The 27787-nt window shown below is 61.4% G+C and overlaps 2 protein-coding genes across 3 annotated transcripts in view; one reads left to right on the top strand and one right to left on the bottom strand.

Annotated features, from left to right (window-relative positions):
* FAM53B (family with sequence similarity 53 member B) overlaps nucleotides 1–5871 on the top strand; it is a 111968-nt gene extending 106097 nt beyond the window's left edge. Inside the window, exon 5 of the mRNA XM_065923504.1 lies at nucleotides 1850–5871. Within this exon, the coding sequence (XP_065779576.1) occupies nucleotides 1850–2164 (315 nt within the window). The 3' untranslated portion in view covers nucleotides 2165–5871. The remainder of the gene's footprint in view (nucleotides 1–1849) is intronic.
* Nucleotides 5872–8831: 2960 nt separating this feature from the next.
* Nucleotides 8832–27787, bottom strand: part of LHPP (phospholysine phosphohistidine inorganic pyrophosphate phosphatase) — a 120028-nt gene continuing 101072 nt past the window's right edge. For both annotated transcript variants that reach the window (XM_065920149.1, XM_065920150.1), the window contains one exon: nucleotides 8832–9624. In XM_065920149.1, the coding sequence (XP_065776221.1) occupies nucleotides 9528–9624 (97 nt within the window). In that variant the 3' untranslated portion in view covers nucleotides 8832–9527. The remainder of the gene's footprint in view (nucleotides 9625–27787) is intronic.

Raw genomic sequence — 27787 nt, 5'->3', positions numbered from 1 at the left:
TAGGGCCCTCTGAGCCCCACGCGGCCCAGCAGGGGCACTGTACCCCTAGGCTGGCTCCTGCCGTGGTCAGGGCCAGCATCACAGGTCTAATGGGTGGCCTGGCTCTTCTCTCCTCAACCCCCCCGCACCCCCCAGCCTGCCTTTCTCAGTTAATCAAAAGATCCCAGGGCAAGCAGACCCACCAGAACAGGTTGCTCCGCGGCGCGGGCGGGAGCAAGGTGAGTGCGCACAGCGGGCCCACCACCTTCCTCCAAAGAGAGTGCCTCTTCTTTTCCGTTTGCCCAGCCTGCTTCAGCAGCTCGTGCGCCGTGACAGCCGGTGGTCGTCTTTATTTCAAAGCGACACACGAACACTGCTGCCTGCGAATGGGCCAGGGCCCTCGGAGACGGGCTTGTGACCTCGGCATCTGCTGGCGGGCGGTGCTCCCCACGCCCCCCACCTCCCAAAGCCCGGGTTCCCCCCCCACTGCTGCCTCCGATGCACCTCCCTTTCTGTCTCGTCCCCAGGAAGGGGCTGGGTTGCCTCTGGTCCTGTCCGGGTCTCATGCTCAGCTGTGAAAGCAGGCATGTAGCTGAACCCACTTGTATGTGGTGCCGGCTGCCCCCTCTTGTGAGTGGGTTGGGTCGCATCCAAGCTGTGCTTGCCTCGGGCGGGCCCGAAGCTGCCTCCTCCAGGCCGGCCACACGCAGAGGCAGAGCTTGGTGGGCACAGAGCTCTTGGCTCTTGCTGGGGCCTCAGATGGCCCTGCAGGACAGTTAGGGACCTCCTCTCACAGAGGAGGCTGCTGAGGCCCAAGGGTGGCTGGGGGGAGGTCTGCCCGTGACCCCCAGCTGTGAGCCCGACCCTGCCCCCAGCGGGGCTGCAACATCCACCACCCGAGGGCCTTGGAGCCCAGGGCCCCGTGTGGAACCGGCCCCCTGGGTGACCGCCACGTGCCCCATGTGAATGTCAATCCCACCCTCCCGGCCCATGTCCCGTCCCCGCCACGGCGAGAGGGCGGCGTGCCCCCCGCGCCCCCTCTGTGTGCCAGCGCCGCCTGGCAGCGTCTCCCTCTGCGTCAGTGGACCCACTCCTGCCGGGTTCTTCCAACAGCTCAAGAGCCTCCCTCGGCCCAAAAAGACACGCTTTACGGAACCAGCCTCACGGGGAATTTGGTCAGTCCCTTCTTTTCAGTGAAACGGTGTGACGAGGCACATTTGTGTCGCTGTGTCCAAACTGTTTCCTTGCGATACAAATCCTAGAGGTGAAACTGCCACTCTGGTTTTTCAGGAAGGTTGTGCTGAAGGCCTCTGAGCCTGCCCCCCACACTCCCTACTGCAGCACCACCATCCCACCACCACCCCAGAACTGGATGTTAGGAAGTTTGTGCTCTTTGCCAGTTTGTAGATGAATAACTGCACTTTGAGAATTCCCTGGTGGCTCACGACAGTAAAGCATCTGCCTACTATGCGGGAGGCCCGGATTCTATCCCCAGGTCGGGGAGATCTCCTGGAGGAGGAAATGGCAACCCACTCCAGTATTCTTGCCTGTAAAATCCCATGGACGGAGGAGCTTGGTGGGCTACAGTCCATGGGATCTCAAAGAATCGGACACGACTGAGCGACTCCACTCACTCACTGAACTGCATTTTGTGTCTCCTGATTAACACGGTCTTCACTGACCAGGGGTAGCTCTCCGTGAGTTACCAGCAGCACCTTGTCCTTGCCCATGTTGGGGAGGGCCTTCCATCGCCTGGTGGGCCCACCACCAGGCGGCCCCCCAGGGGTCTCGGCCGGGCCGGGTGGGGTGTTCAGTCCTTGGATTCTGCAGGACTGTGACCCCGAGTGACCTGTGTCTGTCTCCCCCACAGAACTGTCAGACCTTCAGCAGTCTCAGCTGCCTGAACACGGGGATGGAGGACCGGAGCGCCCACAGCCCCTTCGCCCTGCACATTGGCAGCACCAGGTCCTGGGCCGCCCTGCTCTCGGCCCCCAGCGCAGGGGGCAGGACGCCCGCCGGGACCCCGGTCCCCGAGCCTCTGCCCTCCTCCCTGGACGACCCGCTGGCCTGCCGGGAGGAGCCATGCTGCGAGGAGCCGGGCACAGCCTGGCGGGACCGCGGGGCCCGCAGCAGCCCCTGTTCCCTGGACGGCGAGCTGGACATCGAGCAGATAGAGAACAACTGAGGGGCCGCGGGCCCTGGCCCGGGGCAGGGGGCAGGAGGGGGCGTTCGAATCGACGGGCCTCCTCCTGCCCATCCCCGGGTGCAGCGGTGGGCCCTCCAGGGAGCCCCACCCCCAGCCTGATCCGAGCTTCCTGGGAGGCAGGCGTCAGGGCCCGCCCAGGAGCGAGCCCACCGCCTCCCCGAGACGCTGTCCTGCCTGCGGGGGTCCGGGCTGCCCCACTCCCCGCCCCGCAGTGCAGCATCTCAGCCTTTCACCAGCATGGCAGCCCACGGAACCGCGGGGGCCGGGATGGAAGCTTCTCGGCCTCGGTCTCTCGCACCCCCTTCACTTGTGGCACATCGATGGGCACGGCGCCCCAGCCTTGCCCGCTGGGCAGTCTCTCGGCATCTGCGCAGGCCCGGGGTTTCTGCCTGAGGTCTGCGCTCTGGCGTCACGGGCCTGCCCGCCCTCCCGCTCTCAGGTTCAGGCGGGGGCCGGCCCTGCGGCGCCCTCCTCCCCTCGAGTGTATTCCGTGCCTTCTCTCCCAGGTCTTCCGCTCAGGCTCGGGAAGGCGGGGGAGGCTTCCTCGGTCGTTAACACCAGAACCGTTCGGCCTTAATTCCTGGTGCGGGCGATGGGGCCATGCCTGCTGGGTGAACTCCCGGGGTCCAGGGAACACCTCGGTGGGGGTTGCTCATTAGAGGCCTGTCCAGTGGGGCAGAGGTGGCAGAGCTGTGAGCCCCTCCCATGGTGTGGAGGTCCCAGCCCTGGGCTCTTGGCTGCTCCCGGGGGAGGCTGAAGTTGGCAGGGTCGGCAGCTGGCAGCCGCTGTCCACGCCTGCCCTGCCACTGAGCAATGAGCTCAGTGGACTCCGGTGAGTGGAGAGACGTCCCCAGAGGAGGGCGGCCTCAGGGACAAGGGTCCTGTGCAGGTGCGCACACGCAGGCCCTGCACAGTTCCGGGGCCAGAGGGTGCCTGCCGGCCGCTCTGAGCCTGGCCATCTACCAAGCACAGCCTCATTGGTTGGAGGGGTTTCGGGGGTGTTGCCTCCCTGCTGCCGCCCCAACCACAAGCACAGAGTGGGGTGCCCACACGCCCTCCTTGGCTCCCAGCGCCCCAGCAGAGCACCCACCCCGGTCCACGAGGAGCCCCGACCCCTTGAGGCTTCCCTCCTGGTCCACTCCTCTCCAGCCCCACTTTGCAGACGCACCCCGCGGGCTCTGGCTCCCCCGGAATCCGGCTTTCAGCAGCTCGGCATCTCCCACAGACAGCAGCAGTGGGGTCACCTTATGAACAGAGTGGCTCCTTTTCCCACAAGGCTCAGTCCATCCACGCCTTCCCCTGCAGTCCGCTGCCACACAACAGAGGCACTCCGGGGGTCCCTTTGGTCCCGCTCACCTTCTCCTGGCGGCAGAACCCTCAGGGCTTGCAGGGGCTGAGGGCACACGGTTCTTTCTCTTTCCGCTGAAGAGAGACCAGGTTTGGGAAAACTTGAGTTAAACCTTTACTTCTGGACATCTGATGTGTGGTGGCTCAAGTTCTCATTTAGAGTTGGCTCTTCTTAAAAATCAGTTGTTTAAGATGCTTGCAGAAAACCCCAACTCCATCCCCCGCCCCCCCTCCCGAGATGGTGTCAGAAGCCGCAGGTTGTAGAGCATTGCGGGTGTCTGGGCACTGAGTAGGTCCCGCCAAAGGGACAGCTCCCCTGGGGAGCCAGACCAGGCAGCTCGTCGTCTTTGAGCCTATCCAGGGGACCCCGAGGCGTCCAGCAGCAGGTGCGTGGACGGGAGAGGACGTGCTGGCACCTCCTGGCCTCAGGGAGCCTGGGTGGGAGGCATGACACCTGACCCACACCAAGAGTGGCCACAGCGGGCATGTATCCTGAACAGCAGTCCTTCCCCCGGATGCCCTTCCTCCAGGCTGGGAGGGGAGGCATGTGGTGGTAGGTATTGCAGGGCTGTAGTACATGTATGTGGCCCCCTCGGACCCTGCCAGCCACCCCCACCCCTTCTCAGGCCTGGTGGCAGGGAAGGATGAGCCGTGGCCCCACTCACCCCATCTCCCTGTGGGCTGGTCCCGGGACCCGCATGGCAGAAGGGCTCACAGCCCGGAGCAGGGTTTAGCCCTTCCCAGCCTTCTCAGGCCTCTCTTGGCCAAACCTGCCCCCACAGATGCTCCCTGCCCAAGCCCACGACAGCAGCAAGGAGGGGAGAGGATGACCAGTGACCCCTCAGAGAAAGAGGCAGCTGTGGGGTGGCTTCATGTCCATCTTCCCATCGAAGAGAGCAACTCCCATCTGTCTGTAGGAGGTGCCGCCCGAGGCCAGTCTCTGGGCTCTGCTCTCCTGGCAACAGGACTCCTGGTCTTGAAGGGAGACTGGTTCTGACCATCCTGGGGTGCGGGGTGGGGGACTGTCCCTAGGAGGGGCAGCAGGCCGGCTGGTGCCACCTCCCCGGCCCCAAACCTCACTTCTGCCAGGACCCTGCCTTGTGCAGCCCATGAACTCCTGCCTGTAAGGGGGAATCGAGGAAATTCAGAGCCAGGAGGGAGGGCTGTGCCAGGCTGTCCGCCTGCCCTGGGGGCCCGGAAGGACAAGAGCAGGGTCGTGCATTTGCAGGGTGTGGGGGGGGGGGCCTTCCTGCCGGGACGACCCCCGCTAAAGCCACCGGACTAACAAGGGCCGCTGCCCGTCAGGGCCAGGCCGGGCGTCGGGGCGGCAGCCTCAGCGTTTACATTACCGCAAACCCTCTTGCCTTACTCACTGTGGAGGCCAGGGCCATGCAGAGCCCGCGGGCAGACACGACTCCCAGGCCCCTGGAGAGCTCGTGCGGATTTTCACTCTCAGAAAGCCTTACTTTTCAACAAAATTTTTGTAGCAGGAAAAGTTTTGTGAATTTGTATATGCCGAAAGAAATTTTAAAATAAAATGAAAAGTCCACCTTAGAAAGCAAACGAACCCATCGTCCACAGGGGGCCCCAGAACAAGGTGGGGGATGGGGGCGGCCTGTGCGTCTCCCCACGTTCTGGCTGGCGCTGCTCGAGCCTCCAACCCACGCGCTGGACAGACGCGCTGCCACAGGCTCAAGTCTCATGTGCCCTGGCCTGGAGGCGGGTCATCTGCACAATGACCGCGTCTGGTGGTACCCACATCCCAGCTCTGGGAGCAGCAACCCGGCCAGGGCCAGCACCTTTGTGTAGGCGATGGTGCCGCCGCTTGCTGCAGCCTCACGGGTGGCCGGACCCCTCCCACTGGCGCGTCTTTAAAGAGAAAAGAAGAGAAAAAGATTTAATAAAAAAAACAAAACAAAAAAAAACCCCCCAGACCGCAGCAGAGATCTTATACCTAGCTAGAATAGCCCGACCTTCTAGCATAGTCTCTTTGGCAAAGAAATTGTGTCCCAGTGTGGGGGCCCACGTCCAGGGGCCCACGTCCCAGGGGCAGGTGCCCGCGGGTTGGCTGTCTCCAGGGTCACGTGCGCTTTCCCAGCAGCACCCGTCGGCGCCCTGGAGCTTCAGGAAGCGTGGTGGCCGGAACACGTGCCACGTCGGGCCTGGCCCCTGACCAGGCGAAGCGCAGTTCGGGGACGGTGCTGGGTCTGCCCCCATCGCCACCCACCGCAGGCTGCCCTCTGCGCAGGCCACAGCTGTCTTGCACTAGGGCCGCTCTAGTCTCAGGAATCTGCTTGTTACTTTTACTGTGTAAATAAAGCTTCCTGGTTCAGTACCCAGCTGTTGGGAGCCGGCTTTGTGCTTTCTGTTGGCGGGGTGGTGACGGGTCGGAGGGTCGCGCCTCTGCTCTGGACTGGCACAGGCAGAGCCTGGGGCCTTTCTGTCCCCTCTGAGCCCCAGGGTCAGGTCTGTAAAGTGGGGGAAAGCTGACATCTCAACGCTCTCAAAAGCCTCCAGTGCAGGAGGCTGTGAGCAACTGTGTCGGGAGGGCTGGCCACGGCCACAGCTGCGATCCTGGGCCCCACCCCCCACCCCAGTTCGGGGCAGTTACTAGAATATGTGTGTGTTCCGGGTGGACCCCTGCTCCTCACTCCAGCCAGGAGCCAGGGACGCCCCACCCGCTTTAATCCCCAAGTCAGGAGCAGTGAGGGACCCCTGCTTGTCACAGGGCCGTCGTGAGCATGTCAGCTCAGCCCCCAGCAGCACCCAGGCCAGGCCATGCAGCCCGGACGCTGGAAGGGGCCTGGCCTGGAAGTCCTGCTGGGTACAGGGCCCCCTGCCCACGAGGGTACCCTGGGAGGCGGTGCAGGCCGGGCCCTCCCTGCCCCGCAGAGGACGCACAGCTCAGATCTGCACTGCTCGTGCCAGGGGGTCAGCAGTGCACACAGCTCAGCCCAGAGTGGGCTCCTGTGCCTGGCCCCAAGTCACTGACCCTTTGCTCACCGGGCTCAGGAGACCATGATGCCTGCAGCCTTGAGTTCAGGCTTACAGAGGCTTGTGTAACTTCTGAGAAGCCAGAGTTGGCCCACGTCCTCTGGCTGCAGCGGCTATGCCTAGAGATCTATTAGGTCCTAAGAACGCCCCCCACCCTGGGAATGAGCCACCAGAGCACCCCACTCAGACTCTCCTTGTTTTCTGTTTAGCAGCTCTTCCTTTTTCAAACAGGCCCATGAACGTGCAGTTCACAAAGCAGGTGAGGCAAGGCTGAGGCTGGGGGTGGGAGGAGCCCATGTCCTCCCCTGGCAGCTTTGTAGCCCCACGGCCAGAAGCCCAGGGACCCTGCCTCATGCCCCCCATGACTGGCAGAGGAGGCTCCCCCAGAGTGGCCCTGGACGGACCTATGGCCCTAAGAGCTCCTTACCTGCCCAGCTCAGGCCACGTCTGTGGCAGGGCTAGAGTCTGGTTGCAGCATATCCCAGCTCAGCGCCCCCCATGGAGCCTCCCCGGGGGTGGGGGCGGTGGGGGATGCCGCCTTAAGCACAAGCTCCAGGGCATGCAGCTCAAATGCCCTGTTGTTGGGTCTGGCCCCGCAGAGGGCCACCCGCGGCCAACAGGGGCACCATCCGTGGGCCACCAGGATGTAGGTTGCCTCTGAGCAGCCTCCTCTCATGCAGACAGGGCTTCTAACACTCCTGGGGCTTAAGTGAGAGAATCAACACCCAAAAAAAACCCTAGGACCACCCTCCACGTACGGTGCGATCCCAACTGTTCAAACATTTATCTTCACGTGGAGCAGGGTGGAAGGAAAAGCACCCTAATGTTAACAGTGGTCGGGCTCTGAGAGGCTCTGGTTCCTGTCTGAACTTTTCTGTTGATGTTCCTACAATGACACATGTTGCTTTTATCATCTTATGTGTTAATTGCTCAGTTGTGTCCGACTGTTTGCGACCCCATGGACTGTAGCCCTCCAGGCTCCTCTATCCATGGTATTCTCCAGGCAAGAATACTGGAGTGGGTTGCCATTTCTGACTCCAGGGGATCTTCCTGACCCAGGGATGGAACTTGGGTCTCCCGCATTGCAGGCAGATTCTTTACCGTCTCTTCAGTTCACTCAGTCGTGTCCGACTCTTTGCGACCCCATGGACTGCAGCACGCCAGGCCTCCCTGTCCATCTCCAACTCCCAGAGTTTACTCAAACTCAAGTCCATTGAGTCGGTGATGCCATCCAACCATCTCATCCTCTGTTGTCCCTTCTCCTCCTGCCCTCAATCTTTTCCAGCATCAGGGTCTTGGACTTCCCTAGTGGCTCAGCCGGTAAAGAATCTGCCTCAGTTTCCTTACCTGTAAAAGGGGTAGGTGACAGTGTCCGCTTCGCTGAACCCACAGCTTGGGGTGGGGGGTGGTATGTTCTCTGCCCAAAGCCGGGGTCTGCGGCTGCTATCCCTCTGACACCCTCTACGTCCCACTCCTGGGCAGCGGCTTGCAAAGCGGGAGCCACCAGCCACCTTCCTCCAGCACCCCATTACCCTGGCTGCAGGCCCCTGCCAAGGACAGCGGGCAAGGGTGGCCCATGAAAAAGGGCAAGATGAAAAAAGCGAACAAGCCGAACGGGAGGCTGCGGGCCTGCTCCCTCAGAGTCACCCTCCGAGCCCCGGTGAATCGCAGCCACCTTGTGCCTGCCTACGGCCCCCAGGTCATCGCCTAAAGAGCTGGAATTAGGGGACCCCCTCCAGGGGCAGGGCATCTGCATATTTCCCAGCTAATAAGCCAAACGCCCCACCTCCCTCACAAGCCAACACCACCAGCCTGAACAGTGGCCTCTCATTTCCATGAGAAGACCCAGCACCATCTTTCTTTCTAATCCTGATTTAACAGGCCAGGGGACTCGGATTCAGGCAGAGCATTTTTATCATCACCTGCCTTTGTTTAATGGGAGTCCTGTTCTGGAGAATTCATGAGTTCTTTTATGAAAAGTCTCCCAAAATTTGTCAGTGGCTTCTGGATGGATTTGGGGAGAAACAGAGCAATCAAGTTATCCGTCCTGCTGACTGATTCTGCAACCTGAAACCTGGGCAGTGGGTGAATTCGGAAAGCCTGCAGCTCACCACCCTGAGTGGAGGCCCACACTTGCCCCTTCCACCTGGTCCCCATGGGGCCTCAGTGTCCCCCCTCTGCTGAATGAAGGGCTTGAGGCAGGCAAGATGTCTCAGGGCGCTGGCCCTCTGACATATAGGGGTTCAAGTTCAGGGTGGGATCAGGGCCAGTCCCCCCAGCCCCAAGCAGTTAGAGCCTGAGTCACTGCAGGTCAGGGCAGAGTTTATTTCACCATTAATTTCCTGGGGGTGACAAGTCTACAGAGTTAAGACTCCAGAAGGTACCCTCCACCCGCAACCTGGCGTCCAGAGGTTAGAGTTCTCGCGCTGAAGGACGGCAGAGTGGCCCTGGGAGCCACTCCATTGTGGCTCCAGAGGTGATGGGATGGGGAGGGGGGCTGCATGGTTTGGGAGGTGCGCGGGGAGCGCTGAACGCCCACTCTGACACTGGGTGGGGGCCGGAGCCACTGGGGAGGCTGGCTCCACTCTGCCTGCAAGGACAGTGCTCGGGAGACCCCGCTTCCTCCAGGCGCCTCCCTAAAGCGCAGGGACTGTTCACTAAAAGACAGTGGGCAAACGCCCGAGTCCAATCAGGTAGCACATTTAAAGGACGTGGTGTGAATGGGGAGAGGGTGGGTGTGAGCATTCAATAAGTCTACCCACCTCTCGACTTCCAGAGGGACAGATAGGGGACGGGCCATCAGTGGGGATCAAACTCCCCGCAGGAGGCTAGGAGATGTGTCGGGGGAGGGCGAGGGGAGAAGAGGGTCGGGAGAGGGAGACAGAGGAGGGGCTGGTGGCTCAGGGGCCCAGAACTGCCTGGCTGGCACCCTCTCGCCTGCCCGTCCAGAGCCGAGGCAGCACCCTGGGTGGCAGGAGGCGGGGCCCTCCCAGAAGGCCCGTCACTTGTCCGCGTGCTGCAGCAGCAGGTCCACGGCCTCCGCGAGGTTGTCCACGTATCCATCAGCCTTGACTTCCGGATGGTGCTCGTCGCTGGGCCTGGAGGGCAGGATGGTGGGTTAGCTGGTCAGTAACCCCGGGGTGACCCTCTGCGGCCACTGCCTTCCCAGTATCCAGCACAGGCCTGGCCTCACCCTCGGGAGGCTTCCAGGCCCTTCTGCACATCCCATCAGGCCAGGCTGGCCTTGGCCGGTGCAGTCTCCGTCCTCCCCACGCCCCAGTCCCAGCTGCCCCCACTCAGAAGTACCCAGGCCTCCCTCCACCCGGACCCTGAGCCCCTCCTGTGGGCAGATTGCTCAGAGCCCGCGGCAGAGTGGCGAGGTACAGGGAAGACAGTGAGTTTGGTGGGTGGGTGGGGGCAGCATCGCAGTGGGGGGCTGGAGGGTGGGGGTGGCAGGGAGGCAGGAACTGTGGGGCTGTCCCCGGCCCTGCTGACCCCTGGGCTGGCCAAGTGCTCGGCTGACGTGCGTGAGGCTGCAGCTCTGCCCCGCACGGAAGCGCCCTTATGGGTTTCCCTCGGCAGAGGGCGGCCTCAAGGCCCGGCTCGCGGTGGGGTGCCCAGCCCTGACCCAGGAGGAGGCTGTCGGGGGAGGGGGATGTCTTCAGGCCATGCCCGCCCAGGTGCTGACACCCTGTGTGCCCTCTTTGTGCGACCCCCAAGGTCAGATCCCTGACCTTTCTCTCCACCGCGATGGGGGGCAGGCAGGGCATCCTCAAAGCAGAGCAGAACCTCTCTCGGCAAACACCCGCCCTGAGTCTTCATCCCCGATCCTCACCGGGGCAGCTGCCCCAGGACTGCCCGCCTCGGACCTTCGCCAGCCCCCAGGTCAGGTTCACTATCCAGTCGAACCAACTCTACCCCGAGGGGGAACAAGAAATTGGCCCATGAAAGAAGATGCTTCCTAATGAGATCCTAGGCGGGCCCACGCAGCATACGGTACAAGCCGAGATGGGTACGCGGCTAATTATGCTTAATTACATATCATTTGAATTCAAGAATCCATTAAAAGAAAGGATTGCATTAGCAGCTGGCCGCTGTTTGCCAACACACAGAGTAAATCGTGGACTTTCATGTCATAATTACGTGACGCTGCCGTGGGCTGCGGCTGACTCTTGGGGGGCCCCCACTCCGGGCCCGCCCACCCTGAGGCCCCTGAGGCTGATACGCCTGGCTGAACTGGTCTGGAGAAGACCGCGGGCCGGCCGATGACCTGTGACCCTCGGGGCCTCAAAGAGGTCACACTACAGAAGCTGAACCAAGAAGCCCAGCAGAGACGTGCCCTGTGGCAGAGGGAACAGAAGCGGAGGGTGATGGACAAAGGGGCCGAGAGACACACCTGGCCTCTGAGCAGGCCCTGCTCGGACAGGGCTGGACGTGCCGGGGAGGAAGGGGGAAGGCGGGAGGACGAGGAGGCAGGAGGACGGAGAGGTGGGAGGAAGGGGAGATGCAGGAGGACGGAGAAGCAGGAGGATGGGGAGGCGGGAGGACGGAGAGGCGGGAGGACGGGGAGGCGGGAGGACGGGGAGGCGGGAGGACGGGGAGGCGGGAGGAAGGGGAGATGCAGGAGGACGGAGAAGTAGGAGGACGGAGAGGCGGGAGGACGCGGAGGCGGGAGGATGGTGAGGCAGGAGGACTGGGAGGCGGGCACAGCTGGGTGGGAGGACTGGGAGGTGGGAGGACTGGGAGGCAGGAGGACAGAGAGGTGGGAGGACTGGGAGGCAGAAAGATTGGGAGGCAGGAGGAAGGGGAGAGGTGGGAGGACTGGGAGGTGGGAGGACTAGGAGGCAGGCACAGCTAGTTGGAAGGACTGGGAGGCGGGAGGACTGTGGCGGGAGGACTGGGAGGTGGGAGGACTGAGAGGTGGGAGGACTGGGAGGCAGGAGGAAGGGGAGAGGTGGGAGGACGGGGAGGCGGGAGGACGGAGAGAGGCGGGAGGACTGAGAGGCGGGAGGACTCAGACAGGAGTGGAGAAGAGACTGACGGGCAGACAGAGGGACACACATACCCAGGAAAAGAGGACGAGGAGGGAGGAAAGCAAGAGAGTCAGAGAGAGAGAAAACAGAGGAAAGAAGGGGGGAGGCAGCAGGGGGCAGAGAGACGCTCGGGGTGGGGAGCAGAGAGAGAAAGATGGAGGGAGGAACCTAAGAAACAGAAGCAGAACTCAGAAACACGGGGAGCAGACACCAGTCTCCCCGAGCACCTCCCCCCCACGGGGATGCAGGAGAGGCCCCCTCTGTACCTTGAGGCTCGGCTGGGGCCCCCACGGGGATCACGACTGCAACAACCCTCCCACCAACAACCTCCTCCCGAGTGGGGGCCGCCCCAGGCCCACGGAGGGCGGGCTCCCTGCTCTGGCCCCATCCAGTGCCTCTTCACGTCCCGAAGCCACGGTTTCCTCATCCGTAAGGTGGGCGTGTGGCCTTGCCCTCAGGGCCACTGAGAATGAAGCGCCTGGCACCTCGCCTGCACGCAGGGGGGCCCTCGAGGGGAGGCTGTCTTTGGCCGCTTGACCTTTGCCCTCTGCCCTCCCAGGGCTCATGGTCCAGTCCCACATTCAAAGTCATGACCAGGACTGAGAACGCAAGAACAGGGTGTGGGGTCTGAGGGAATTTAGGAGGGGATATGTAATCTGCCTGCCAATGCAGGAGACGTAAGAGACGCGGGCTCGATCCCTGGGTCGGGAATATCCCCTGGAGGAGGGCATGGCAACCCGCTCCAGTATTCTTGCCTGCAGGATCCCACGGACAGAGGAGCCTGGCGGGCTACAGTTCGTAGAGTCTCAGAGCGTCGGACACGACTGAAGTGACTTAGCACAGCGCAGAATGGGGCATCAGGGAAGCTTCTAGAAGAAGGGGCATTAGGCTAGATCCGGGCCCCTGCCATCCACGTGGGCATGGCCCTCAGGTCCTTCGCTGAAGTTGGGGGCAGGGGCGGTTCCCTGGGTGGCTGTGTGGCTCAGGGCAGGGGGTGCCTCTGTCCTCCCGGGCTCCTGTGTGGGGGCGGTGGCCAGGATCTCTGGTTGAGTGTGAGCCTGGGGACCCGTGCAGATCCTTTCTCTCCTCGCCAGCTCCCACCTCTCCCTGGGTAAAAAGTGGCTCCCTACTGCCCACGTCACCGCCCAGCTCCTCAGCAGAGCAGACAAGTCTGTCCTAACGGGCTGTCCTGCCAGTCACCCGGCATCCAGGGCCCACTCCTCTTCAGACAGCCCATGCTCCCCCGCACCGGACGTCCACACTATGTCCCGGGATGGCATGATCACCGGGTCCTGCTCCACCCGCAAACTCCTACTCATCCTTCAAAGCCTCACCTACCTGCTCCCATCTCCAACTCTCTGCTTGGAAGCAAGCTGCCCTCTTTTCTGAGCACCCAGAACTTGCCCCCTGCCCCCAACTCCCATACCCTGCTGGCCGAGCACCAGCTGACCTGGGCTTTCTAGAAGGAGGCTTCCTGCCCCGGCGACCACCCACATGGGCCACACAGGCCCCCAGGAAGTGTCTGCCGGCCAGTAGATGAACAAAGGCCCCCACCCAGCCGGGCACTGCCTGCTAAGTTACTCCGCCCCCCACGCCCCATGAGCGAGGGAAGGAGGCAGCGACAGAGGCAGAGAACAAGGCTAATCTGTGTAGGCCGGGACAGTGTCGCAGGGCCCATCTTTGTACCAGCCCACCGAAGATGGCAGCTGGGTGCCCAGCAGAGGAGCCCAGCAAGGAGCAGTCGCCATGCTCCCCTCCCCTCCTCCCTTGCTCCACTGACCAAGGGGACCTCCCTGCGACCCTCTCGAGGACACAGGGCCACCCGCCCCCACCCTCCCCCCCCAGCCCGGGTCTGCTCCAGGACGGGGCTGGGCAGAGACCAGAGGCCACGGCGCTGCCCGTACAGGGCACAGTGTGCGTCCTCCTCCGGATGGTTTTGGAAGCGCCGGCCGCACCCTGGGTGGCCAAGGGCCGGGCGCTGGGGTGGGCTGGCCGGCCACGTGGATTCAGGGAACCGGGCCCTGGCTCCAGGGCGAGTGACCCAGCCAAGGCTGACGCCAACTCAGGGCTGTGCTGACGAAGCTGGAAGAAAAGGGCAGAGAGGGCTTCGATTTGTGGGCCGGAGGTGACGAGGCGGGGCTAAGGGTGTCTTTCCAGCTGAGCCTCTGGAATCCAAGACCCAGGGGCCTGAGGGCCTGTTCCTGAGATGGTACAGGCCAGCACGTGGCCTCCTGCAAACGCCAGGGGATGGATGCTGGGACCTGCTTCCACCTGCCCTTGTCCACTCTCTTCTGAGGGTGATGAGATTCCCATCATCGGCCATGGTCGAAAGATGGATGGGGCTTCCCGCAGTCCACCTGCTAGCCCAGGATGCTCGCTGTCCAAACGGCATTTTGCTAGGACCCAGAGGGGCAAGCCAATGATCCCCTGTCCGCACCAGCTGCTGGCAGGTGTGACCTTGGGAGGGTGCTCCTGGCCACAGATCTCAGAGGTGGGGTGGGGCAGGTGGGGCAGGTGGGGCAGGCCCAGACCCAGGCTGTTACCCCAGGCGCCTCCGGGAACCTCTGGTTTAGTCCTGCTGCAGACGGAGACACCTAGGCAGGAGCTGGTCTCTGCCGAGCCCTGCTTCACACAGAAAGTCTGGCCCCAGTCCCTGCTTGCAAGGAAGCCACCTCGGAGACGAGGACCCCAGCCCTCCGTCGTCCTGCCTGGACTGGTCGTGGGCTCCAGGCGTGGATCCCTGGCCTCACTCGGAAACCTGTCTCAGGCCTGCGTTCCGGAGCCTCACTCACCAGACAGACCCTCGGCCCCCCACTACCCACCCTCCGTCTCACCTGTTTGGGCCCAGCCTCGGTGGATCACGGCAGTCTGGAGCACCCCCAAGCCCTCCTCCTGCCCCCACCCCTTCATCACCCAACCCGCTCATGCAGACGGCGGGGCAGGGGGGGCCCTCTGGACGCATTAAAATCACACGGTGGGTAAAATACTGAAATAAAAACCCAGGCAGTCTCAGGCCAGGTCCTCTGAGGACCTCCCGGGGCTCCCTGGCCTGGAAGGGGACGGGGACACACTTCTACTGGCTGAGCCTCCCCGGAGGTCAGACCTCTGCTGGGGGGTCGGGGGGGCGCGCCCCAGGGGCTCCCTTTCCTGCAGGCGCCTGGGCCTCCCCCGTCCGTCTGACTGTCTGCTCCTCTGTAACGGGCAATGGGGTGGGGGGGGAGGGAAAGCTTCCCCCAGGTACCCCCTCCCCATGGAGGCTTTGTGCAAATGAGAAAAGAGGTGTACCCAGGTGAGCCAGGCCCCTTGGGGACCCAGCTGTGGAGCCTGGAGCTGACATCATGGGGGAGGGGCAGGGGCACAGCAGGGTGGCTGCCTCCCCTCCCCCTCCCCGCAGCCTCTGCCCATAGGAGGATCTAAAGATGGGGGAGGGTCCTGGGCCCACCAGCTGGGAGACGCACCCTCTGTGTGTGTGCACACGTGGGCCACGGCGGGGGCGGGGGGAGGCGCAGGGGTGCCCCTAGAGAAAGAGAGGGTCACATCTGTGTCTAGCACCTTGCAGCCTCGGCCATTCCCCAGACCCCTGTCTCCTTCAGGCAGGTGGCACCCCAGTGCCCAGAACCCCACTCAGGATGGCCGAGCCATCCTCCAGCTGGGAAGGACCAGGAGTCTCTCCCACCAGGAGGAGGCACTTGCTGGACCCGGTGTGTGAACTGAGGCCGCAGAGGAACCTGCCGCTGACTCGAGGGCCCACCCCGCCCGCAGGCAGGTTCCGGGATGCAGGCAAAGCTCACCGGGCCGGGGGGATGGGTGAGCCACAGACACTGCACCACACGGCCCGGGGGACAGCCAGGCAGCAGACCCGCGGCTGCTGCGGGCGGGCTTCGAGGAGCGTCTCCCACGTTCCCTGCACAATGCCCCACAGTGGGCACCGGGATGGCCTGTTCTAGAGATGACCACACAGACCCGTGATCTGGGGGGAGCCTGCCCACAGTCACAGGCAGTGAATGGCAGCACTCAGACCTCAATCCTGTGCGTCCCGATTTAAACCCGGGCTCTCACTCTAGTGATTCTGCCCTTGGCACACGGGACAGACTGTGCATCTGGGAATCACTGATGTGCTGGCTGACCTCCGGCCAGGCCGAGAGCCCCGTGGGCAGGGGTACACCCCTATCTCTGGGTCAGCCCCTGGTTGGAGGCGGGCCCCAGGAAGTGTTTGCTAGCTTTGACTAATGCTCGGAGGACAGCAGGGTGTTTGTGAGACACCAAACAGGGAAAGAAAGGCACGGTCCAGCCTGGAGCTGCAGAGCACCTCCCCGCCCCCACCCCACGGCAGACCCCCGGAACGCCTGATCTGGGCCTTGGGGGCCCCGGCACCCAGGCCAGGTGTGTTTCACCCAGGAGGAACCAGGCAGAGGGCAGTGGGGGCCCGAGCCGTGGACCCTGGCATCCGCCCTGGGGCTCCTCTGCCCGCAGGAAGGAAACGGGCCTGTTTATGCGTGTTTCAGCCTGGTGGCACCTTGTCAACCAGAACGGACCCGATGCGCTAGCTGTTTCCTGCGAGGTTCTCCCTGCCCGTCGGCGCGGGCACCTGGGGTGCTGAGAACCGAGTTGGGGCGTGCAGACGGGAGTGGTTGGTGCCACACGGCCGCCCGCTGGCCCATTCACAGACTCGCGAGACTGCCTCATGCTGACGAACGAGGCCCCGTGAACCTCCAACCCTGGCCGGACTTTGCCTTTGCCCGATGCATGTGCTCAGCGAGGCCAGAGTCACAAACCGGGGAACCGCTGGATGTGTCTGGGTGGGGCCCACATAAGAGTTTTTCGAGAACAGGAGCTGGAAATTTGACTTTGTTTGAAAATCTGAAAGATTCGGTTAACACCAGGCTGAGGATTCCACAGGCAAAAGCCAGCGGGTACCGTGGGGCAGCCCCTCCCTCGAATGGGGCAAGCAGCTTCTGCTTTACCACACTCCCCACCGTTCTTTATCGTCTCCCCATTCTTAGACCAGGCCCAATCCCCTCCACCACATTTTCTGCCTGCCCCGGCGGGTCTCTGAATTTGCGACCCTGCCTCAGGACATCATTGGCTTTCCGGGACTCATTTCTCAGGGAATAAGCCACCTCCTCCAGGAAGCCTTCCCTGAAGCCTTGCCCCTGCCCTCGCCTCAGTTAGGTGCCCCTTCGGCGCTCTGTGGTCAACCTGTGTTGACCCCACTGGAGCACTGGTCATTCTGCTGCACTTGTCTGGTTGCCTGGGTAACGCTCCCTCCAAATCATGAACTCCCTGAGGTCAGGGCATCCTAGTGGTGGCTGTCTGCTGGGAGCTGGCAGGGGCACGAACAATCAGCCAACTGCCCGAGCAGACGAGTAAGGGGCCTCCTTCCTTCTGACCATCGGGAGCTGCGTGTCCTCGCCGGGCATCTGGCTCCCTGTGAGCCTGAGCTGCCTAGAAACCTGGGCGTGGGGGCCAGTCCATCCCCAAGGCCATGAGGCAGGAAGGCAGGTGTCTGAGGCTCTGGGCCTGGAAGCCCCGCCTGGCCTCACTGTCCTGCCCCTCCCGTGGGGCACATGCAGTCTGGATCCTCACCCTGATGGGGAGGCCCACTGCCCAGCCCTGAGCACCAAGCCATGGAGAGCTCCTTTCTGGAGAACTGCCCACCAGAATGAAACCCTCGCCCACAAACCCAGGCTCTCAGAAGCATGAACGCGTCACCATGAATGCGACACTGCTTGTGGCCAGGGTCACTGAACCCAAAGAGGCAAGCCCTCTGTGCCCACCCAGGCCTACGGGGCTCTGCGCCTTCACGCTCAGCAAGCTCCAACACCTGAGCGCAGTGCCCACACTGCAGGTGTGCGTGTCGGACGCAGAGGCTCACAGAAGCTGGGGGCTGCACCCACGAGGGGTCCGAGGCATCGGGCAGGCGCCATCGCCCTGTGCTTCCCCACTCCCAGCAAGTCTAAATCCAGTCTCCTTCACGTGGCCCACGAGGTCGCCCCAGAGCCCGCCAGCCACCCCCCCATAAACCCCCATCTCGGGTGTCCATACGCTCACGTTCCCCAGCTGTCCATGTCACTGCCTAGAACACCCTCTCACGCCCCCTCCTCTTTGTAAGGCCTGACTCAGAAAGAAACCCCCCCACCCGCCACCATGGTCTCCAGGACCCATTCTACCCCCTGGATGAATGAATGAACCCACACAGCCTCAGAGACACAGGGAACCCAGTTGGGACCTTTGAGAGTCATTGGAAGAGCACCCCAAAGTGGGTGGCTCTGTCAGCTGAGCAGGCAGAGCTCCTTGGCACGCAGGGGGAACCCCCAGGGCACCCCAAGTTAGGCCTGAGCGGTTAGCCATCACACACACCCCCTGTGACTCCCACAGGTTGTCAAACAGCGAGGGTGGTTTCTCTCTCCTTTCCCCTTTTCTGTTCCCAGAAGACACGTCAGGTCTGGCCCTAGAGGTGCCTAATTCACAACCACACCCAGGCCAGGGCAGGGGAGCGCCGGGGGGTGCCTGCTGGGCTGGGCAGAGGGTGCCTGACCCGGGCTTTTGGGCTGGCCCAGAATGCTGTGTGGCCTTGAGGAAAGACCCCCTCCCAGGGCCGTGGGGGAGAGGCAGGGGGAAGACGCATGGAGGGCGGGCACAGCGCGCGCGTGGTCTGGGTGGGTGGCTGGCCGGCAGGCGCTGGACGGGGCTGGGTGAAGAGCCCTCACGGGCTGCTCTGACCCGAGGGGACGGGCAGAGCCCATAAGGTGGGCGCGAGATGCTCACGTTGGGCTCGGTGTCTGGAGAGCAGGTGCCACCTGCGGAGAAGGTCCCAAGGACCATGGATCTCGAGGTGGGGGGCTTCCCCAAGGCGCGGCCCGGCCGCAGGGGACAAGCACCATGCTCCTGCTTGTTGGGGCCGAGGCCAAGCTTGCAGAGACGCTGGGTGACTGTGCCTGGGGACCCTAGGACTCCTCGGGGAGGGAAGGGGGAGCCCCTGGGGGAGGCTGAACCAGCCAGTGCCCAGAAGCCCTGCCCTCGGGGCCCACGTCTCCAAGCTGACGGGATGCTTGGTTCATAATATTGTTCACAATAGTGACAGTCACTGAGGCCCTCTCCCCTGGGGCCCTCGCGTGCGAACGTGCAGTGCTGCAGCTGCTGTGGTCTGCGCGGCAGCCTGGGAAGTAGGCGCTGCCGCCCCTACCTCACAGCTGACAAAGTGGAGGCTCAGAGAGGGTAAGTGTCCTGCCTGGGGTCACACAGCGGTGCTGGGAGGGCCCTCTGCCTTCCTTCCCAACCTGCCGGAAGCACTGTCCGAGCCCCACCAGGAGCCACGGGGCTGGGCTAGCAGGTGGTGGGCAGGGGGCCCACCCTTCAGCAGAGAAGACCCTGACAGCTGTTCAGAGGGTTTTGATAAAAACATGGGCAACGCCTGGTGTGTGTTCAGATTAAAGCCAGCTGGCCCAGCCCCTTCGATGGGCTCTCGACGGCTGAATCTCCCGAGAGGTCACCCTGTGCCCCAGGGGCACACGCAGGGGTACTTACTCCCTGCCTCCCCCCGACACACGCCGCCCGTCCCCTCCTCCCGAGGCTAGATTGGGCCAGGGAGACCCACGGCGAGCACAGCTGGCCCTTGGCCTGCACCACCCGGGCTCTGATTCCCACGAGGTGGTCCTTGCCAGACGGCGCCCATACCCCACTCCCCTTGAAAGGTGAGGATTTGAGACTTGGGATGGGTGAGGAGGAACTTGCCCAGAGCCCATGCAGGAGCAGGGCTTGAACCCGGAAGCCCTGTCCCGTCCGTTAGCTCCGGAGGGCAGTCTCCGAAGGCGATGGGCCGGGCTGAGCCTCCCGGGTGCTGTCTAGGGGCCAGCGTGCAGAGCGCTCCCTCCGTAGAGCGTGAAGTCTCATCAGCTCCATGCGCGTCCCCGCTCCGGGGGCTCACATGGGAGACTTCACCTACTTTGTTGCGTGCGTGCCACTTCAAAGGGTTAAAACTGGAACTTCAGAAACCAGGAGGCCCAGCGGCCAAAGGCAGCTCGAGGTGCTCATGAGCATCAAAGCCAGCAGGGTTAGGTGAATTCAGGGCAGGCCACCCTGCACGCCCACCAGAATGGCCAGAGGGACAGCAGGGAGGGTTGGCAGGACACGAGCAGGGGGCGCTTCTCACCAGCAAGGGACGTATGAACGGGTGCGGCATCCAGAAAACGCTTGGCAGACACAGCATCTCCTAACGCTAAACACACGAATTCCATCGTGGGTCTGTGCCTGAGGGAAATGAGCCCATGTCCACCAAGAGACGTGGACATGAACGTTCCATCGGCCCCGTGCAGAGCGACCCTGTACAAGAAACAACCCGAGTGTCCCTCAATCGCAGAATGAAGAACTGTGGGCCAATCATACAGTGAAACAACACACACCAGTGAGAAGGACCAGGCTCCTGAAACACAGGACAACATGTAGGAAATAAAGGGTTGGGTTTTTTGTTTTTTTTCATTTGTCCCAGGTAGACTAGAAAGGCACACAGTGACATTTAGGACAGCGCCAGAAACCGAGTTTGAACCAAAAAATGTAGGGACTTCCCAGGTGGTCCAGAGGCTAAGACGCCACGCTCCCAATGCAGGGGGCCCAGGTTCAATCCCTGGTCAGAGAACCAGATCCCACATGCTGCAACCAAGAGTTCACAGGCCACGCTAAAGATCACGTGTGCCACCAACTAGGACCCGGTGCGGCCGTATAAATAAGTAATATTTTAAAAATGTACCCTTGAGTTCCCAGGCAGCCAAGGCAAAGAGGGAAATCGAGTTTACAGAGAAGCAGATGACTGTTGATGAGAGACAACCATTCCAGTGGCAGTGGCCAGGAGGGTCTTGGCCCTGCCGACGTGGGGGCTTGTGTGGCCTCAAGCACAGCAGGGACCCGGCAGTGGGCGGGGAGGCGGGGGTCTGCCGGAGCTCAGAAGGCTTCTTCCCTGCCGAGCGGACCTCTGGCCACCTTCCTCCAAGTGGCTGTTGCACCGCTCCAAGACTGGCTCGACCTGGTCCCCTGACTTCCTAATGTCCTGCTCCGTGGGTTGCGGCTTGTTCAGCCAAGGTTTCCCAAACCAATCCCACTTGCTCCCGAGTTCCCGCCCGGACACCCCGAGTTCAGAGAAGTCCCTTCTCTTTGGACTCTGGATTCTCCACGCATAAAACCTGGGGGCTTCAGCTGACCCTCCTGGCTCTCCAGCTCCTTTCTCCCATATGGGGGTGGACGTCCCACCTCAGGGGCTGACAGGTGCCGAGGCAGATGCTGGCCTGGGACAGACGAGGTGGGGGGTGGGGGTGAGCAGGCTGGTGCAGGACAGGCAGCTGGGGACGGTCCCAGGAGCCAAGTGAAGCTTTAGAGCCTGTGGTTATTCGCGGGGCTTCCCCAGTGGCTCAGACCGTAAAGCATCTGCCTGCAGTGCGGGAGACCTGGGTTCGATCCCTGGGTCAGGAAGATCCCCTGGAGAAGGCAATGGCAACCCACTCCAGTGTTCTTGCCTGGAAAATCCCATGGATGGAGAAGCCTGGTGGGCTGCAGTCCATGGGGTTGCAAAGAGTTGAACACGACTGAGTGACTTCACTGTCACTTTTCACTTTATTACTGAGCCCCATGTATGGATTCTCCTGCTTAGTTCCAATTGCGCACATCATGGGTCTCTCAGGGCGCCTGCAGGGTGGGGTGGCAGTCACTCCCTCTCTGGGCAGCCTGCTGTGTGCCCTCCCCATTCACTCAGCCCACCTGGGATCCCTGCGTGCATGGGATGTCCCTCCAAGCTGGCAAAGGGGGACCCTGAGGCCTCACAAGTAAGGACTCGTTCCATCGTGAGGTGACAGCCAGCCCCATTAAATGAGATGGTAAATGAAACACGGAATGCTGGCTCTGAGGGCCCCGAGTCAATCGCCCGTCACCTTCCAACCACAATCAGGAGCCTCCAGCACGAACGGGGCGGAAGGAGGACCTGCCTCCAGCTCGCTCAGGACCTGCTCCCGGGGTCAGCTGCCCACCTGCGCCTTGGCCTGGTCTCCCCCCGCCCCTGAACTTGGAGTGTGGGCTGCTCCTGTGGAAAGTAGGGGGAAGGAGACCCTCCCGGTCGCGAGGCTGGCAGGGGCCACAGTGGGGAGCACTCCTGTGTGCTCCTGGAGGGAGCACTTTGCACAGGGGCCCTGGGCGACGGTTCACATCTACCAGGGTCGGACAGGACATGGCATGCTGGGTGGTGGAAGTCAGCGTGGGCTCGGGGTGACAAGGTGGAGTGACGGCCACCACGGACAGACGCTGGGAGGTACTGAAAGGGACAAATTGTCCCAGGCGGTCGTCACAAAACGCTTCCAGGGGCTGCTTGCTGAGACGGATGCGCCTGTTCACGAGGACTGTCCCCCGTGGGGGCAGCTGGGGGGTGCTCATGGACGGCAGCCCTGTCTCTGGGACAGCCCCCCGTCCCCCTATCCCTCTGCATGTGGTGGGTGTGAGGTCTCTCCATTCGTTCTGACGCATCCTTCCTGGGGCACATATACTCTACTTGGCTGTCCTCCTCCCCGGGGACGCTAGCTGACAGCCCTCTGTTGGAGGTAACCTGGCTGAAGATGTTAAGATCCATAAAAAGGATTGAGAGCTTCAGCCCCATTCCTGGAAACTTTCCCTAAGAACTTCATCCCCAAGGGACCTCATACAGAGTCTGGCACATGGACGGTTTTTAGAAAAAGTGAGCTGAGTCGAAGGACAAAAGCTACAGGTACAAGAGGAACCAGTCCAAACCAGTCAAACTGCAGGGAGTGGGGGAGTACTTAAGTCTAGTATGGTTGATCTGCTCCGTAAAATAAGATGCTGCTGTGGACAATGGTCAGGGGAGGGGAGAGGGACATATGCATGTGACCACAGCTACCGAGGGGGCTGGCGGGAACCCAGAGGCGATAAACAGCTGTCTGAGCATGGTGGGATGATGGCTGGGACCGTTCTTCCCAGTTCCCTTGGAGCCTACAGTAAGCTGTCTTAATAAAGGCTCACAATAAAAAAGCAAATGTTCTAGTTAGGTCTTGCACCACTTCACCAGTGGTATTAAGGAGGCTGGATAGTCAAGGTCATGCTCCAGACCAGCCAGATATAATAAGAGGTGCAGCGACTCGCCTAAGTCCAACGGCTCACCCTCCGTGGGAGGACAGTCCCAGCCAGCCCTGATCTTGGGGCCAGGGCCAGGCGTGGCAAATGCCACCAGCTCTGTAGCTCATATCCACTGACTGCAGAGGACCTCCAGGTGGGCCAAGGTAACCTTGGGGTCGGAGGTACCTGCAACAGCCAGCACATGCCACCTGGAGACCACTCGGGGCTGGCCTTACCCCAGAGCCTCTGGCCACCTGCCCACAGTGTCAGAGAGGCCTGAACCCACCGCCCTGGGGAGAGGGAGTCCTTGGGGTCTGCCCAGCACACCCACGGTGGCACCTGCTTGAGGTCCAGCTCGCAAAGACATCACATCTCACACCCTGGAGACGGGGACACGGGAGAATAAGGGGTTTGCTTCAGGCCACGTGGCCAGCACATGGTGGGGGTGGGACTCAGATTCTGCCTCCAACACTGGTGTCTTCCTGTACCCAGCGGATGGAGCAAGCCCGAAACATGGTAAATCCACCCCGAGCCCAGGAGCTAGAAGGACTTTAGGGTACAGCCCCTTCATTTCTCAGGTGAGGAAAACTGCACCGAGATGGGATGGGCTGCCCTTCCAGAGAGCTGCGCCAGCTCCCCCCACACCCCTAGTCCCAGGCAGACGGGGGTCCTGGGCTCCCTTCCTGCCAAGACTCTCACATGCCTACACTTACAGGGCAGGGGCCGGGCATCAGGGAGTGGACACTGATGGGGAAACTGAGGCTTGGGCTGGCACAGGCCAGGAGTGAACCAGTGGGGAGCCGGGGGCCCCTTGCCCATGTTGATTTAGCACCTTCCACCCCGGCCGGGTTCCCCGAAAAAGCTGACGGATGCCACTTATTCATCACAGTCCAGACAGCACCTCGTAAACGGGCGAAGCCGCCCAGTGAGGGGGGCCATTCATTCTGGCCCTCGGGGACGCCAGCCTGCCGGGGGTGGCATGCCCCACACTGGGCCGATTGTGCAGGCAGGGACCCCATCCAAGCTGCCCCGGCTCCTGGCGGGCCGCCGAGCCCTGGACGATTCCTAGATGGAACCCTGTTTTCTTCAGATTCATCTCCAGCCCCAGAGGGCGAGGGGCTCCTCCAGAACACTCACTCAACACTGCTCTGATGTCCCTCAGACCCTGGTCCGGCCCCAGAATTTACTGGGAAGCCATAAACCAGCCCAAATAAGACAGCCCTTTGGCCTGGGAGCTTCCCCGGTGGCTCAGCTGGTAAAGAATCCGCCTGCAATGCAAAGGCGGAGACCTGGGTTTGATCCCTGGGTTGGGAAGATCCCCTGGAGAAGGGAAAGGCCACCCACTCCAGCATTCTTGGGCTTCCCCAGTGGCTCAGCTGATAAAGAATCCGCCTGCAGTGCGGGAGACCTGGGTTCCATCCCTGGGTTGGGAAGACCCCCTGGAGAAGGGAAAGGCTACCCACCCCAGTGTTCTGGCCTGGAGAATTCCATGGCCTGTATAGTCCATGGGGTCGCAAAGAGTGGGACACAACTGAGTGACTTGCACTCACTCACTTGGCCTGGGAGCAGCTCCCACCTGGCTGTGGGCAGGGATGGTGCAGTCCTCCAGAACACTGGCTCAGGGATCTTCAAGGGGGCGCTGTCTCCATTAAGGATGGTGGGGGGACCTGGCCAAGCGTTCAGGCTCAGGATTCAGGGGCCGTGGTGCTCCCCGAGTCTGGCGAAGCCTCAGTGACTCGTCTTCTCCCTCAGCCCTCTCAGCCTCGGCTCCCCCTCCAGTGGCCCTGGGGACTGAAACCTTGGGTTTCAGTATGCTGGGGTCAGATCGTGGGCAGGCCGGCCCGGTGGCGAGGGGAAGGAAAGTAAGAGGACCCACCTCCCCGGGGTGCCATGTGGGGCTAAGATTGCATGGAAGGCAGGGTCCCAGGTGCCATCTGCCATGCTGCTCCTTCCTGGGTAACGCTCTCTGGCCCGGGCCGGGTACCACAGGAACACCATCCCTCACCCGTCCCTCGGCCCAGGTGTGTCCTACGCAGTCCCAGGGGTGGAGGCGCTACACTATATTTAACATCTCACAGAGCCCCTCCCCCTCCCCTCCCCCACGTCTCCTCCTTGCTTACTGTCATACAAACTTAAGAATTAACTTGTCCACTGTGTGACCAAGTTCTGACCAACCTAGACAGCATATTAAAAAGCAGAGACATTACTTTGCCAACAAAGGTCTGTCTACTCAAGGCTATGGTTTTCTCAATAGTCATGTATGGATCTGAGAGTTGGACTGTGAAGAAAGCTGAGCGCCGAGGAACGATGCTTTTGAATTGTGGTGTTAGAGAAGACTTAAGAGTCCCTTGGACTGCAAGGAGACCCAACCAGTCCATCCTAAAGGAAATCAGTCCTGAATGTTCATTGGTAGGACTGATGTTGAAGCTGAAGCTGAAATACTTTGGCCACCTGATGCGAAGAGCTGACTCATTGGAAAAGACCCTGATGAGGGAAAGATTGAGGGCAGGAGGAGAAGGGGACGACAGAGGATGAGATGGTTGGATGCCATCACCGACTCGATGGACATGGGTTTGGGTAAACTCCGGGAGTTGGTGACGGACAGGGAGGCCTGGTGTGCTGCGGTTCATGGGGTCACAAAGAGTCGGACACGACTGAGTGACTGAACGACTGACTGACCGTGTTACCAGGTGGAGGAAGGGGGTCTTACCTTGTCCCTCAACGAGGTTCTTCAGCAGGAAAAGCCTGACTTCTTCCTCAGAACCTGAGGGTACTGTCAGCCCCCTTTCTAGAGGCCCAACATCGGACAGGAGATAGGAACGCAGGTTCTCAGATCCAGCTGCTTATCAGAATCACCTGCAGCGGTTTAGAACAGTGACGCTCATGGGTGGTACCCGAGCTGCCAGGTGCAGCTAAATCAGGACCCAGAGGCAAATCTCTAGCTCTAGAATCTTTACATGGGGGGAAAGTTCTCAAATCCACCATCTAAGCTTCCACCTTAAGAAGAGCAAAAGAAACCCAAGGCAAGCAGAGTAAGGAAATAATAAAGATCAGAGCAGAAAACAATGAGATTGAACACAGAAAAACAATAGGGAAAAATCACTGAAACAAAGAGCCAGGTCTTTGACAAGGTCAATTAAAGAGGCTAATGCTTGAACCCCACCCTTTTCCCCACCCCCAGAGAGGACCCGTTGCTGGCCTGGGGTAGGCGCAGAGGCTGGCTGGTCTAATCGCCCCGATGACTCAGTGGGCAGTGAGGACCACTCGCAGTGGTCCTTGCTGCCACACGCAGACCACCTGCCCATCAGGAAGAAAGAGCCGCCTGCCACAGACGTTGGCTCAGGCTCCACCCCTGTAAAACGAGGGTGGCAGCACAATGCTAGCCACTGGCCGAGGCTGGCAGGTCTGTTTCGCACCTGGGCTTCCATCTCCACGCCAGACTCTGTCCTAGACCTGAGCTGCTCCGCCTCTGCTTCCTGGAGGTCCCCGGGGTAGCGCGGTGACAATCAGGCGGCTGGTCCTCAGGAGCCTTGCCTCCTGCAGTTTCCCACTGCAGTTGGGATGGACTCCACCCTGCACCGCAGGCCCTGGGCCTGTGAATGAGACCTCCCCCACCCCAGCTTTGCTCAGCAATCAGGAACCTCCATCCTTCTGGTGCTGCGATGGCCTAAATGATCCTTACCAACCGTAGTGACCAAATTCACCTCCTCCCACAATTCTGCAAGGACTGTCCCCCCCCCCCCCCCCCCAGGCTTTTCTCCCAATAAGCCGATGCCCCACATGGACACTCGCCCGCCAGGATGCTAACAGGATGCCTGCTGACAGGTAGGCCATCCTTCCTGCCCCACCTCTTTTTTACTAACAAGCCCGGGCCCCGGAAGAGTGCTAAACACAACACCCACCTCGACGCCGCTTTGACTGTTTCTGCAAGCTCCACACCCTCCCTGAGGGGCTTCTGTGTTCCCCGCACAGAGAGCGTGGAGACAGGAATGCCTCACGCCCAGGTCAGGTGGAAACATCATGAAAGAGCAGTGAATTTGGGCCTTAGGAAAGCCCAGATCTTTTCTTTTTTTTAAAAAAAAAAAAAAACCTTTTCATTTATTTTTATTATGTATTTTTGGCTGCATTGGGTCTTTGTGGCTTTCTCTAGTCGCAGCGTGTGGGGGCTATTCTTCGATGGGGTGTGTGGGCTTCTCATTGCAGTGGCTTCTCTTATTGTGGAGCACCAGCTCTAGGGCGCGAGTGCTCAATAGTTGGCGGTGCTTGGGCTTAGCTGCTCTACAGCATGTAGGATCTTCCCGGACCAAGGACTGAACCTATGTTCCCTGCATTGGCAGATGAATGCTTAACCACTGGACCACCAGGGAAGTCCAGACAGGATCTTTTCTATCCAGGACAGGAATCCCATTTTCTAGAAAGAGGTAGGCAATGAGCTCAGTTGTTTCAGTCCTGTCCGACTCTGCGACCCCATGGACTGTAGCCCACCAGGCTCCTCTGTCCATGGGATTCTCCAGGCAAGAATACTGGAGTGGGTTGCCATGCCTTCGCCCAGGGGATCTTCCCGACCCAGGAATCCAACCCAAATCTCCTGTGGCTCCTGCATTGCAGGCAGTTTCTTTACCGCTGAGTCACCGGGGAATCCCAGGTGGGTGACAGTGCTAAATACCACGGCACTTTCGTGGACCCGACAGGGGACAGCTAACACCACAAACCCATCCTGCCCCTTGAGGTGTGCAGGCTTATGACCCGGCCTCTGTTCTACAGACAAGAAAGGGGCTGTGAGCCCCTCGGCCCCACAGCAGGTAAGTGGCCGCGGACCCACACTGTCCCCCTTTCCAGCCAAGTCATTGGGTGCGTCTCAGGGGACAGACCCCACCCCGTGCAGATGTGGGGGAGCCCTGGGCAGAGGAGATGGATGCCACCCCGTCCTCCTACAGCTCCCAGCCTGGGGCTAAGCCCCACTCCCAGCACGGTGGCGAGAGGGAGGGAGCCACTGACCCCAAGCACAGAGTAGCTGTCTCAGAGAAGGCCTGGATGTGCTCGCCGTTGCCAAAGTCCACATCACACCTTAACTCAGGATTCTGGGCCAGGAAAAGTTCCCTTGGCTCTGACGGCGCCTTCA

This window comes from Muntiacus reevesi, chromosome 2 (genome assembly GCF_963930625.1).
Source record: "Muntiacus reevesi chromosome 2, mMunRee1.1, whole genome shotgun sequence".
In the NCBI taxonomy this organism is placed as follows: Eukaryota; Metazoa; Chordata; class Mammalia; order Artiodactyla; family Cervidae; genus Muntiacus; species Muntiacus reevesi.
Note: the sequence above shows the minus strand (reverse complement) of the source record. Positions and strands in the feature narration are given on the sequence as shown.